This window comes from Pleurodeles waltl, chromosome 1_2 (genome assembly GCF_031143425.1).
Source record: "Pleurodeles waltl isolate 20211129_DDA chromosome 1_2, aPleWal1.hap1.20221129, whole genome shotgun sequence".
In the NCBI taxonomy this organism is placed as follows: Eukaryota; Metazoa; Chordata; class Amphibia; order Caudata; family Salamandridae; genus Pleurodeles; species Pleurodeles waltl.
This window is the reverse complement of record NC_090437.1, coordinates 175035527-175051228: the sequence shown is the minus strand read 5'-3', so window position 1 is coordinate 175051228 and position 15702 is coordinate 175035527. Positions and strand designations below refer to the sequence as shown.

At 41.8% G+C, this 15702-nt stretch overlaps 1 protein-coding gene across 1 annotated transcript in view; it reads right to left on the bottom strand.

The window, feature by feature from the left end:
• The window catches only part of DCTN6 (dynactin subunit 6), a 118328-nt gene extending 104419 nt beyond the window's left edge, over positions 1–13909 (bottom strand). Inside the window, exons 1-3 of the mRNA XM_069237353.1 lie at positions 13763–13909; positions 9146–9210; positions 3849–3954 (exon numbers count right to left, since the gene is read on the bottom strand). Of these exons, the coding sequence (XP_069093454.1) occupies positions 3849–3954; positions 9146–9210; positions 13763–13797 (206 nt within the window). The 5' untranslated portion in view covers positions 13798–13909. The remainder of the gene's footprint in view (positions 1–3848; positions 3955–9145; positions 9211–13762) is intronic.
• Between the last annotated feature and the right edge of the window lie 1793 nt (positions 13910–15702).

The window sequence follows — 15702 nt, the reverse complement described above, 5'->3', positions numbered from 1 at the left end:
AGGGTCTGATTCACAAAGGTAACTTACATTTTTGAATTTGTTTACTACTTTTCGGTATTCACAAACTAAGAGTTTAAGTGTAAAAAAATGTTTTTGAAACAGTAGTAAGTCCAGCACTGCACCTGGACATCCACTGGCACTGCAACGCACTCCTATGAAGAATAATAAATAATTGAGGTAAGAGCTTAAAATGAAACCCCGTAGGGAAAAAAATGATATTAAATGATTAACAATAGCTGAAAATGTAAATACATATAAATTAGTGATACAAAAATATAAAAATACGTAATTATTATTTATTTGAATATATTTTAATAACCTATTTTGAATATTTTTTTTAAAACTGTAAATGCCTTTTATTAAAAAATAATAGCATTAACTTTAAATGTGACCCTCTGGTCTAAAGCAGCCTTTGCTACAGCAGAAATAAGCACTGCACCATGTATAATACAAGAATGGGACAGGAGAAGGCAAAAAACACTGCTATAGTTCCCAAGCATCCCTATACAGTCACATCTCTTGTTTACTATGACAGAGGCAAATGCATGCACCCCACTCAGTAGACTTAACGTAACTAAATGGGGAGACCTATTCAGAGACAAACAATTTATTGCAATGGATAACGTCATCACGCAATGCTCGGCTACCCAGCTGGATCATTAATTCATAGAATTAAAATGACCAGCAAGAAACTCACTCCTGACTTTCCCAATGAACCTCACAAATCAGTCCCACAGGGGCCTTTCTCGTTCATATAAATATAATAACTGTCTGCCCTATGGTTCAAATACATCACAATGGCTGCCCCATTTTGTGACTAAGAATAATCTGCATTGATAATGCTGTGAGAAATATCGTCTTACCTGTGTACAACCCTATTGGTAACCCAGTGTGTCTGTACAGTTGTTGCCTCCTTCTCCTGTTTCTAACATCAGGCTTGTCTTGCCTTCTCGGTCCCTACACGGTTTGCACCTGCTCTTCCCGGTGTAGGCCACTTTCATCTCCTATACATCAGTACACCATCTCTTTGGTTTGTATTGTGATATTTCTTGACCCTAACAGGTCCTCCCCCGAACCCCTTAATAATCACTTGGATTAATCTCAACAGAGACCTCCGATTTAAAAAAAAAAAAAAAAGAAAAACAAGACAGTCTGGTTTTTGCTACCCATCTTGGAAAAGGTTAAAGCCTTGCTACCCAAAACCGACTTCAGAACAACACTGCATGTTTTGGGTTTCTCCTACCTAGATAGAGGCAAATTAATTTATATCCCTTGATTTATGTCTAACACGCATTTTTGTTTAATTTATGGTTTCCAGAATATTCTATATAAACTATGATATGAGGTATGTGTAACCACATTAGTTAATTTTGGAGAGACTAATTATTTACATATGTTTAGAGGCAAGCCTGTGCCACAAAGGCTCTCTAACTCTACGCTGGCATCCCTCCTTGCAAAGCTTTCAATGAGCTGCTGAGTGCCTCATCATGGGCTTAAAGAATTTGATCATATCACCTCAACAATGATGAACTAAAGAGTCTCCGTTTTCCAAGCCTACATCATCTTCAAGACAAGCTGCACTGCTTACAAGGCCATCTTAAACAACACCAAGTCAATGCAATAACCACCTCAGGTGGACAACAGAAGGCCAGGACATCACCAGACTGAAGTTGAAGTAACACAAGAACCAAAAGAACAGAAGCAGGGTGTCTCAGTCTGCATACACAGGATCAGGAACAACATCCAATCAACATTAGAATGGCCCAACCCTTCAGCATTTCAGAAAGAAAGTGATGGCTCACCTCTACAAAGAGGACTGTAATCTCACTAGATAGGAACCTACACCTAACCAGCTTCATAGTTAACAAGTATGAATCGTATCTTGCAACAACTATTCATGGAACCACTGCTTCCTTGCTGGGTTTGTGCTGTGTATGTACCATTACTAATCTATACTGCTGACTTTAGAATTTATTTTGCTGAAGTGGTAACTGTAAAATGTACTAAAAGGGTAATCGTCATACGGAGAGGGCATGTCCAACACCTATTTTTCAGCACATACAAAAAATCTGAAAGCCTTTAAGGGATTTTTCATATTTCTAGAAGCAAGCCTTTGAGGGTCAACCTTTGTTCAATTACTATATCTTCAAAGTATAATAAGATGTTAATGTACCCTTATCCACAATGGCTGTGGTTATTGTTGTGAATATTCAGGTAACTAACTAACTATATGAAGTGTCCAGCACTGCGCCAGATTCAGCTTTCATGCCATCAAAGAATGACAGCAGTAATGGCCTCTCTACAAGCCATTCATTTGTGCAACAAATGTCTCTCCAACATTAACCCTCATCCCACATTACTCTATCCAAATGACCACGGTAGATTAGTTGGTAGGTTTATTAACTTCAGTAGAACTCAGAGATTATGAAAAAAGCCTGGCCTATTACAAAAGCAATGGCATTACCACAAAGCTTCGACTTTATTCTAGCTGAACAGAAATATCTCAGATGCAGATAGAGTTGGCAAAACTGGCACAGCATGTTACAATAACTAATCTAAAATAGGAATGCCACTTAAGTTGAACATGTGGAATACTCAGCAGTACTATAAGGCGCAAAGTATTATGCAACTGTTTGTTACTAAAAATAATGTTGAATCTTACATTACCTTTCAGCAGAGAGGACTTAGTAGTAGGGTGACCAGTTGTTCAGAACAAAAAACCAGGGCGGCCATTGACATAGGACACGGACGGACGGACGCACGCACGCACGCACACACGCACACACACACACACACACACACACACACACACACACAAGGACAGCCTTATGGAACACACCACGGCCAAGGAAGTCTAATTTTCATGCTACCAAAACACACACCTCTGTAGCATGAAATTAAAGACTCCCTCGGCCATGCATCAGTGTGTTACAATGGGAGCTTTGGTATGCTAGCCTCGGGTGATGGGCTCCGCAGGGGTTTATTCGCCCCCATTTAAATCCTGCCATGCTGCCTGAATAGTCAGGCAGCACAGCAGTAGAGTTTTTTAAACAATACTGTGACAGTGGTGTCATGAGAGGGTCGGTGTGAACACAGTTCACAGTGATAAATGTGCGTGTTCACCCAACCCTCTCCCCAAACCAGGACATCTGTGTATTTTTCAAACAAGTGTTAGGACACTTGGACAGTCATCGGAAAACCGGGACTGTCCGGGAAAATCCAGGACATCTGGTCACTCTACTCAGCAGAGGAAAATCTACATCAAGACGGGAGTAAGCTTCAAATTATATCTTATCAGGCTGCTGCTCAACACAATCATCATGTACATTTTTTTCACCAGAATAATGCTGAGCTAAAAGTTATTACATTCAAGCTTCAGAGAACTGGATTCAGCTAAAAACTTACCTGTGACTATAACACTGATGCACTAAAAGACTTCAGCCTCACGTTAAATAGCAAAGATTTAAAATTGTGCCCACAAAAAGGATGTCTTGGGCTTCAGAAATAAAGATATCATGACATTTTAGAACTTCAGCTGCTTTTGAACATTTGCATCCAGGACTCGGAGAAAAATGTAGAGGAGTCAAAAGAAACAAGATCAGCAGAATAAAATACAGACTCTTAGAAGAAAGACTCCCCTATGTTGGTAAAAGAAAGGAAATGAAGGTTGCTTTTTGTAGGCATTTTTTTAAATTATTACAGACTTGACTTGATTTGGTCAAGTATCTCAAGCTCTAAAGCATCTCAAACACAGGAAAATTTAGCAGCATACGATTCTAGTACTTCTTTGCGGACATATTTAACCTACAGAACAGCATTCGAGCACAGGTATGGCCAGTACAATTCACCTGTTTATTATAAGGGCTTGCTCCTCTATTAAATTGCCTTCACCAATCACAATTGGCCCCGCTTCTGCAATGATTCGTGCTTTGGGATGAACCACTGTCCGAGGACCTATGAAAACATGAAGCACAGCACAATTTACCAAGGACTTCCACAAAAGAAATATAAGTAATTTTCCTCAAAACTTCTATTTATTAAAGTCCAAATTGTATTAATGTTCTCTGACAAACCTTTCAGGGATTGTACATTTTTTATTGTTTGGGTGGAACATAAGTCTATAGATGAAAACAAAAACAATTTGTAGAAAGGGTGAAAACAGTGACAGACTATGTAAACAAGAAGTTACTTAAACTATAGATCTGTGTAGATGTGGCGAGGAGGAGACAGGAATATGGGTAATAACTAGCTATGTCTCATAACCAGATTCTGCAAAATAATCTAAGAACCTGCCCATTACATATGGAAGAAGTCCACAAACTCTGCTCCTTGGGTGATCAGCAATACTGCCCTAACCACAGAAATCTACTGCCATGGTAACTTTGGATGTTCTCCTTGAAGAAACACATAACATAGGAAGGACTTGAGGTTTGGAACTTAGCTACGTCCATGGGAAGGATGGGATATGTTATGTTTGGCTCTCAATAAAAGCCACTAGCAAGAGCACCAGATGCCATAGCAAAAACAGGTAACAAAACATGTTAGCCACTGTTAGTGTGCCATAAAGGAATACCAAGATGTTCTGCCAGAGCTCTGTGAGAGCTTCTCAGAAAGCACCGGAAAGCAGACCTCTGCAGGTGTGGGAAGGAAGGTCCAGAGTGGTGAGGGTGGGTGGAGGAGGCCAAGCATTATTTTAACATTTGGGACTGGTAGGAAAGGAAATGTTGTATATGGTCCCTCATTACTCCTCTGGCCCTGTTTATCAGTTGAAAGGAGAGGAAGATGATTTTGGGAGCACTACATTACAAAAAATTATAGGTGGGTAAAAAGTGAACAAAGCTGATGTTTTTCACCTCTGGGTTTTCGCTGCCTGTTTGATGTCACTCAGAACCCCTTGGTGAAACACATCCCTGTAATTCACGGTTACCATCTATAATTATATGTGTTACTTATGACTCACACTGAGCACCATTAGCGTGAATGTCAGATTTTAAATCTGATAATTCACTGCTATGACATAGCAACTGTAGGTTATAGATCTCATAACTCACTGTTGCTATGTCATAAAGGAATTCCAAGTTACTCTGGTTGGGCTCTGTGAGAGCCTGCCAGAGCAGCGCTGGAATGCAGGGAGCACAGCTTCTGAAGGAGAGGGAAGGGAAGGCATAGAGAGTGAAGGGGTGGGTGACAGGAGGTCAGTTTTTTTTTATTTTAAATATGAGACAGGGAGGAGAGGCCATGTTATGTATGGCTTCCCCATTACTCTTCTGCCCGTGCGTGGCAATTGAAAGCAGAGAAGGTGATTTTGATGGGTGAGGGGACATACATAGCAAAATTATAAACTGGTCAAAAGCAACTTATGGGGGTGCTTTTCACCTCTGGGTTCTGTGTGGCATAGACAACACTGCTTTGCTCTCGTCTATTTCATGTCAATCAGAACACCTTGGTGAAAAACATACCCATAATTTGCTTTCACTGTTATTTATTTATAATTCTATATGTTATGTATGGTTCTCATACAAAGCTATTAGCGTACATAAGTGGATTCAAATTCCAGTATTTCATTGCTATAACACTGTAGCAGTGTGTAAAAGAGCTTGTTAACCACTTTTCCAATATCATACTGGAATTACAGGCTGCTCCTGACATCACAGCTTCATAGACTCAGGGGGAAGGGAAGGCAGAGAGGGTGGTGGGGTGGTAGACAGGCGGCAGATGGGAGGAAGACTGAAAAGAAAGTACTGTTGGCAGGAAAAATTGTGTTTTTCCCCCAATTGCAGCTTACAGCAAAATTTGCTTTTAAGTGCAAATCATTAATTACACGATTGGAGAGGGGACTCCTGGAGGTGGTATTGTTTTCTTTATTTTTTATTGTACTATGTTTGTTTCCTTTAGGATATGAACTGCCAACGGACCTCAAGGTAGCCCAGTCTAAGACCTTGCAGCATAGCCAGATCACACTTAAATTGTCTACAAAATGTCTGCCATACTACTGGAGTGTGTGGTAAACTGATGAATCCTAATGTATTTATCTTACTGGTGATACATTGGGTGGAAATCCATTCTTTGATTTTAAATACCTGCAAAAGCACTTGAGTTCCATCCTTGTCCCCAGCAAGTCAGTGAATGACTTTTCTTGCTGATAAAACATGGTAAGTGGTCACTTCTTTTTAGGCCTGCTAGTAGAGGGACTGCCATATTCTGAGCTTCAGAGTGAAGGATCATGTTATCTTCTTGTATTTAGGGAATAACGGTATTCACTTAGTGCATTCTGGGGTTGAACACATGTGAATCCATTGAAACTTAGGTGAAATTAGCTGTGTGAGTTTTTTAGGCATCTTGGGTGGAATATGATGTTTCACTGTGACTTCGTCTCAGGGTTCCAAGAAAAAGTTTTCTTCTAACCAGTTGTCTGGGTATTTTGTATTCCTAAATGGAGAGTAGTATGTCCACAGAGTTGGGGGACAGGTGAACATATCAGCACGTTGTATTAGGGAATTGGTTCCAACTAGCAAGATCTCAGTTTTGCTCATATTCAGTTGCAGATAATTCTACTTCATCCATGAACTGATTTAAACTTGATACTGAAGTAGCAAGCATGTATTCAGTGTCTTGTCATTTCAGACCTATGACTTATGGTAACACTGTTGTGTACCTATTCCCTGTAGCTGCGCTACTGCACCCTATTATCCCGGGATAGAGAGCTGCGAGCCCCTACTAGGGAGAAGTGATGCCCTAGTGCTAGGACACAGCACACGTGAAAACATGGAGGGTAAAGACTATCGCTGCTAACCATGACAACAGAACTTTCCCACTCAGACTGAAAATAATCAAGGGCCTCCTTCCCTTACCAGCAACTTTTTGTCTGTTTTATTATAATGTTTCCTGTATCTATTCACTAAAATGTGGGTAGAACACATCATAAATAGTTAATAAAAATGATTTTATTTTTAAAACAAGTAAACTGTAAAATAAGCACAAAATGAAGCAGAGTGCAATGCCCATCAATTACAAGTATTCTTATCTATAGCTGAATTAGAGTCTAAGTCTATCCACAATTCAATAAGGTCTTCTCTGAGTAAATGTGTGGTTCGTGTGCTTCCTAATTCAGGACTATCAAGCAAGCTTTCATCAACAGACAGATACTAAAACATTCATATTTAACACGTTATTGGCTCCTATTTTGGGGTTGTGACTACCCAGATTTGCATGAACTTTTTTTAGATGGGTCACTTAATGTTCCATGCACTCCTACATATTTCTCGATCTCATCTCCAGAGCTATTGTCTCGTACTAATCAAATCCCACTGTGTTTTACAGCATCAGAAACCATTAAAATGACTTGGATCTCCATCAAAATAGTGAAAAGATCTTCCAAGCCAACTGAATGCATTGCATTACTGTTTTTTATTAAGAATATATATACTCACACTGGCATCATCATGAAATTCTTTGCCATGTGGGTACGTAAGTTTGCCCCTTCAGGTATCTCAATTTTAGTATGAAACAGAACGGTTGATTTATAATGAATCATTCTGCTCCTGGATCCATTTGTGAATTTTGTTCCAATTTGTTCCAGTGACCTGACTGTCCCACCAGATAAAGAAGAATGGGTACTTTAACCCACAGCATAGCCACCATTTAATTGAAGTTTGTGGCAATATCTTCATTAGCCAGTCTGGTGTATGTAGGATCGTTTATGAACTGTATTTAAAGGGTCTTTGACACAAAGCATACCAGCAATATATGCTACTGACTGGTTGATAAATGAAAGATTTCATAATGTGCAACAATTTAATGCAAGCTTTTCTTTGGGTTGATAAAGTTTTGGATTTTATAGATACATGCTGTTTCAAAATCCAAAGTCTCACGTCCATTTTCTGAGAGATTAGCTCCCTCCCTGAAAGAGCCTTTGATTCCTACATTTTCTGGTCATTTTCCTTTTAACATACGGATAAATCAGAGCAGAATACTGCAAACAAGCACAGTGAATAAATGTGCATATTGTGAAAGCTTATCATTGCTGATTAACTGCTAAAATCTCTTGACACCTTGTTTCTCATTCTTAAACATATCCGTAGTTCTTTATTTTAACAGAAAGAGAATGGACAGGAAGACTCCCCAAAAAGAGGAGGAACAATGGTGAGGAACCCCGAGTTTCTATATTATCTCTAAAATAATGCACTTCCACATGGATTGGACGTTTGAAACTGAAGATTACAAAAACCCTGAATTATGTGAGATAATTGCAATTTATCACCGTTAGTAAACATACCACACTAATAAACCAAACAGGTCACTCAAACATCATTCAGGCAGTCTAAGAACAGATGGTATTTTTGATCTTTGGGGACATTCCATTGAGAACTTCTGTCATCGACTGAGGATGAATAGAAAGTTTGGAGTCACTTATGGATCTCAGATATCTTGCTGTCAACAAGAGTACACTGTACCCAAGGACCTACAGAATTACTTATATACCATCATTTTTGGCACAGGCCAAAATATTGTGCTCAAATGCCCTGAACAATTATCTTCAAATCCAAATTATGCAGTGGTGTGAAGCGGATGCATGTTTGACTGCAGTGCACTTCAGACAGTATTTGTCTCCTTTCTTTTTGGCCCAACCTTCGTTCCCCACACTAATGCACTGTTCCATCAAACTCTCTATCACATCATGAACCACAGTCCTGCTTCCTCCATCCAATAGGACTCTGCAGATAAAATGTTACACTTTGCTGTTCAAGCCCACCTACTTGTACCACTAAGGCTGTTTCTCCCTTCACCTTCACATTCTTCCTCAAAAGCTACGCCCCATGCTCTGGTCGAACTCTTGTACCTCTGAGGTATTTGTTCTTCTTTGTCAATGGACTGTAGCATGCTTTAGCTCAAGAAACACCACTAAGGAAGCCATGCTACATTTGGGCACTGAAACTGAAGCCACATCTAAGACATACAAAGTCTTAAACCATTTCTTTAAACGAGAACGGCCTCCATACTGCAGGGGCAATTTATTTAGCTCAGTTACAATACCAATTTAACAAATTATTAAATAGAAGCACTATCGAACTGCAAGCTAGTACACATTTTGATTAAAGAGTGAAATGTGGAGGTATGTGTATAAAATAAATAAATGTGTACAGACCTATGGTAACATCTCCCTTGATTTCACTTTCCACGCAGACAACTGCCCCAGGTGCAATTTTCACACTGTAGAAGAAACACCATCAACATTAGGATCGAGGTCATCAAAGATCTACCATGATAATTAGTAATTGCATCAAAGTGAGTCTGCAGCATTTCACATTTTTAGAATACTAGAAGTAAAAAACAGTACAGTATCTGAGTTTTCATCCCATCCTAACATATCTGTGATTCAGTTTTTGAAGTGCTAGAAAGCAATGACTATTAAGGTCTAATCAAGACTGGCCAAATAGTTAATGATTACTATTATTAGAGATTTTTATGGGTTTATATTTTTATGCAACATTACAGAGTAAAGTATGCATTTAAATACATGAATTAATGTGCAAAAACTGATATAACGTGATTGGTTTTGACATGGATTTTATATGATGAAAAGTGGTATATATTTCTAACAATTGTCTACAAGGCCACAATTCTGTGTAGAACGCCATCTTGTTAAAGATGGGTGTATTTTCTGTCACTCGTTCAGTGTTTTTACGCCTGCATACATCCTCGCCCCAAACTGTTCACAGAGCAGTCAAGCTGTAATACATTGTTATTTCGCACTGTTATTGTTTTGTTCCTGTTGAACCTTCCTCAATCCAGTTGTAATCTGCAAACTTTCGTTTTAATTCCACTGGTACTTTGAGAACTATTCATTCGTGTTAGACTTCATTGCTGAGGTATCATAGTTTATTAGAACATCTGCAAATGACATTAGCATAGAGGATGCTATTTAATTATTCACAAACTAGGTTACTGCTGGGGTGTTAAGGCACGGTGACATGTATTTTCAATGTGCTCTGATTTGCTGAAGGAATGACATATTTGCTCACACCACGATTAATCTGCAGAAATGTTGACTTAATATGCAAGAATAATGTATAAAAAAACCTTGATTTAGGAGGTCTTTACTTTCCTTTAGCTGGCGGAGCCTTTGTGCTTCAGCTGACTGTACTGGATAAACTTTCAGGGCAGGAGCACTGCTTCTACCAGCCTCGAGAACTGAAGCAGAAAGTTGGAGTCTGCACAGTGATGTGTAGGTTCTAGCTGTCAGTTTCTAGCCTTTTCTCGTAACCTTCTTTCACCTTGTTATAAGGTGAGGTACAGTGAGTTAGACTCTTGCCAACACCACTCCCCTGTGATGAGATGGGAGAGGGTGAGGTGACAGCATGATTGACAGGTTGCTGAGCATTGTAGAGATTAAAGCAAAAGCATCCAGGGCTACCAGTACCAGTGATGCTACAACGTGTCACTAATGGGGAGGACGTGATGCCTGGCAGGACCCTGAGGCCAATGCTAGGACTTTGCTAGTCGTGGTTAATCTCTGTGAGGGCTATGCAGGTGTCTCTGCATGCTTGTGTCAGCTATTAGGCAGATTTGCTGACTGAGGCTCCAGTGAGAGGAGGCATATTTCCTATTATATCTCTAGTGAATAATGGATTTTAATTCACTGCTGGTATTGTAAAAGAGGGGGAAGAAAAAGGAGTGAGCCACTGAAAATCAAAGATTTCTGATTTATGTGATAATCAGGGTCGAGGACGAGCCCTCATCGCAGTCACAGATGACATCAGAACTCTGATGGACAACGGAGAAACAGTCGCCCTCATCCTCCTCGACCTCTCGGCTGCCTTCGACACTGTCTGCCACCGAACCCTAATATCCCGCCTCCGCTCCACCGGTATCCAAGGACAGGCCCTGGACTGGATCACCTCTTTCCTCTCCAACCGCTCCCAAAGAGTCTACCTCCCGCCGTTCTGCTCGGACTCCACCGAGATCATCTGCGGCGCCCCACAGGGCTCTTCGCTCAGCCCGACTCTCTTCAATATCTACATGAGACCCCTCGCCGACATCGTACGCAAACACAACATCAACATCATCTCCTACGCCGACGACACTCAGCTGATACTTTCCCTCACCAAGGACCCCACCAGCGCCAAAACCAACCTGCAGGATGGAATGAAAGACGTCGCAGAATGGATGAAACTCAGCCATCTGAAACTGAACTCAGACAAAACGGAAGTCCTCATCCTCGGAAACACCCCGTCCACCTGGGACAACTCTTGGTGGCCCACGGCCCTAGGCACTGCACTAACCCCCTCAGACAACGCACGCAACCTCTGATTCATCCTGGACCCGCTTCTCACCATGACCAAACAAGCCAACACCGTATCGTCTTCCTGCTTCCTCACTCTCTGCATGCTCCGAAAGATCTTCCGCTGGATACCCGCCGACACCAGAAAAACTGTGACCCACGCCCTCGTCACAAGCCGCCTGGCCTACGGAAACACCCTATACGCAGGAACAACCACAAAACTCCAAAAACGTCTTCAGCGAATTCAAAACGCCTCCGCCCGCCTCATCCTCGACATACCCCGCAACAGCCACATGTCCGCCCACCTGAGACACCTGCACTGGCTGCCCGTCAACAAAAGGATCACCTTCAGGCTCCTCACCCACGCACACAAAGCCCTCCACAACAAGGGACCCGAATACCTCAACCGTCGTCTCAGTCTCTACACCCCCACTTGTCAACTTTGCTCTGCCAACCTCGCACTCGCCGCCGTCCCTCGCATCCGCCGCACTACGGCAGGTGGGAAATCCTTCTCCTACCTGGCGGCCAAAACATGGAACTCCCTCCCCGTCAACCTCAGGACCACCTCGCATTCCGGAGGCAGCTCAAAACCTGGCTCTTCGAGCAGCAGTAACCCCCCTCCCCTAGCGCCTTGAGACCCTAACAGGTGAGTAGCGCGCTTTATAAATGTTATTGATTAATTGATTGATACTCACAACCAAACGTTGACACTGAAAGTAAGTTTTCAGTTTTTACAACTATAGTGTTTCCAGTCTTCACCAGTGCTAGTCACCCTTCATGATTTAAAAATCCTTAATGATGCACACATTTCTCCAAAAAGTAGCCCACTGGTACTAAACAAGCAATGTTTCGTTAAAGTCTGTACTCCTCAAATGTGGGAACTTTTTTTGCGTTGCCCGGGCCTATTTTTGATCCCAATCCGATCACATTCACCGTGTGTCCCGATGCCACTTTGAATTCCGGGACCTGTAGTCTTGTTTATGCCATTATAAAACAGAACTACAAGTCACAGAGTTCAAAAGAAAAAAATCTGGACTTGAGTAGCGCATCAGGCACGGATCTGGGAAACTTTGCAGCTAAGTAAACCACATCTTAAACCTCAATTGAGCAATACCTCTAAACCAAGCTGCCTTAAAGGACCGAGGTCACGTGGATTGGGTGGGAGTGTTTGATGTAGAAAAAGAACATCCGAATTTAGTCTCTTTTGTGAATAACGGAGCCCCTCGAAGAAGTGATTAATACTGACCTCTCGGCCTCGACTTTGGAGTCTGACAGCAGCCCCCCTGTGAAAAATCTCAACGCCATGAGGCCAAATTCGTCTTCAACGCACGAGCTACCTGTCGATTCCGTACTGTACAAGCGTTAGGAAAATCGAAAATTAAAGAAAAGGGGGGGGGGGCAAGGTCACAATCTTCACACAAGAGAAGAAAAAAATGTTGACGATCCTCACAGGTAGTCAACCTCAAAAGCAGCGAGGCCCAAAACCAAACACCACCGAGACCTGCGACTTCTGGTGGCAGTTGCCTGGCCGTCCTTACATCTGATTGGCTGAGGCGGATCTTCAACATTCCAAGACTGGCTCCTAGAATGAAGCCCTGCTCCTGCTCACATGACTGTCCATGGATGGGGTGCTATTTCTTTAACCCACATTTAGGGGGTTGAGGGGTCTAACCTGGCGTTATTTCTTTTGGAGGGTGGATAAAATAAGGGTAATAGAAGTAAGAATTATGGCTGTATACTTTCTGAACCATGGCTTAACAATTCACTTATAAAAATTTGGAGGATTCACTATTTGATAACTAATGGTACGCGTGATAGACCGCGGAGGGATTAAATGATGAGCTATCGGCATTCAAATTAGTTATCTCCAGGTCTTGTACACGTATCTCACTTCTTGTTGGGTGATCCCAGGGGTGACAGTTACACTGGATTTCTAAGCACTTTTGTAATGTGTTATCCTACTGGGCAATAGCATAACATTGACTGACCACACAGATACATCCGCTTAAAGCTCTATGTTTTGCGGTTATATTGACATCCGGTGCTCATTTCACAATGTGTTACTGAACACATATTTTAGGGTTATTCTCATGAACACTCCGAATTAGACAAACGAATGGTTGATATACAAAAACGAACACAAAATGCGTTTTCTTTAAATAGGCTATGTTGAGTAGACACAGTTTCTGACATAGTCCAGATGGGTGTGCTAAGTGGGGCGAGGGGGCAAAAAAGCAAAGCTATATCTGCCTACACTGAGCAGGTCAAGGGCGCTCTTCTGCAGGAAGTTAGGGGGGCTCTGTGCTGCGTCTGTATTTACAATGTGCGGATCCGGTGCAGCAGCTGCACACTAAAGGGCAGGGTTCCGCACTGGAGACAGACATAACTCACACTAGTGCCCGGTCTACCCCCAGCTGCTGTCACACTGGCAGGATGAGTATGGTACACAGCTAGGTGCGGGACATAACGCGCAGCACTCACTTCCTCTGCAAGAGGGGTCTCAGCGGATCTGCCATGGTGCGCTCTCTCCGCGGGACCAGTGCACGGGGCTGGGCCGCTCGCAGCCACAGGCCGGGTGGGCGTGTTGAGATTGGCAGCCACAGCCCCGCCCGGCGGAAGGGAAGCCTTGCTGTATTTCGCAGTGCCGGTGTACTGCAGAACACCGGCACGTCTCAAACCTAGCCGAATGACTCGGAAGGTGTTTATTTTACTCTTTAAACCTCAAAGCAAGGACATTAATTCATTATCGGGCAATTTTAATTGAGTGCTTCTATCGCACTGCGTGACGAACGCGTGGCGTACTACAGCTTGTTTACGACTCTTCTTGTAGAAACTAGTATAAATTATACTTGTTCGTTTAATTTTAGGAATCTTGGCGACTTCGAGTTTACTATTGATTCGACGGTCTCAGTTTTAAAATCAACTCCTAAAAGATGGTGGCCTTTGTTACCCTCGTGGAAGGGGCGTTTCAAAAGACAAGACGAGAGCTCGGAACCGGTTTGGGAATACCGCCCCTGCAGCCACCAAATGCGGACGCCATCTTACAATGGAAATTGTGTTAATTCTGCAAATTTGGGCGTTCTATCAACCAGGTCTTATTTTTTATTTCATTTGGTTGTCTACGAAGCGTAAAATACACCCAACCGTGTTTTAAAGCGCTGTACTCCAGAGAGGAGTGAAAACACTGTTATGCGGGCGGTCGCGTGACCAAATACAGCTCGTAAACACGAATTCTGGTAACCATCTGAAACTACCTCCGCGCTGCGCGAGCAGTCCTATTTATTTAAAATGCACTCGTCGTCGTAATTCAGCTAACTTTTCTACACAATTGAGATTTTCCTAACTCTTGTGTCAGAAAGGCTAGATTTTATTAAATACACTATGCGAGTATCGTGCTGTTTTTTTCTAGCTCTTTATTAAACAGCAGCCAATTAAAATGAAAACTACATTACCCAGAAAATCTGAATAAAACAAAAAACTACAAGCAATGACATCACAATAGAAGAAGCACCAATGGCAACTCAGTAACCCAATAATTCAGATTTTCCTAGCTTTAGTGAAGGAAAGTGTAGATTTTCCTAGTTTTAATGACGGAAAGTTTTAATTTTATTAAAGACACGGAGGCGAGTATTATGCGTTCTTTTCTTGCTTTAATTTAAATAGCAGCAAGTGAATAAACTACAAATCCCATGGGCGTAGAGAACACGAGCCAATAGGAAACAATTTGAAGTCCATAAACCAATAACCAATGACATAAGTGTAAGGGTATTATGACGTAACTGGACTGCGAACAGCCCTCTTTTCTTGCGCTTGACAATCAGCTGGTACGAAATAAAGGAAAAATAGAAACCAGAATGAGAACAGCCATAATAAAAGATAACAATTCGGAACAAAAATTCATAAGTCCAGGAAACTGATGGTGGAGAGCTGCACACTGGTGATCCGCCAGGCTGAGAAGAGGATAAGGATATACGGAAGATGTTGATGGAGCATCCACACTATGACTGTAAGGATTAGGTAGCCGGTTGAACCGCCGATGTTGACACTAAAGGGATGGGAAAAATAAAACAGAAATAGTTACCACAATCCGGGTGGGATAATACTCGCCTCCGTGTCTTTAATAAAATTAAGACTTTCCGTCATTAAAACTAGGAAAATCTACATTTTATGGCAAGACCGGAGGCTCCTATTATGCGAGTTTAAAGCAAATTAATGACATTCGAAGAAACATTATCTACTGGTTTACAATAAAAGACTCTAAAAACATTATCATTAGACCAATCTGCAGATCTAAGAATGTCCTCAAGACGGGAACCCGTCCAAAAAGCTTTGGAAGCCATAGCACCTCTGGAAGAGTGAGCTCCAAAAGTAGAAGTGTCAATCCCAGCCAAAGACATAATCCATTTAACCCAGCGAGCCAA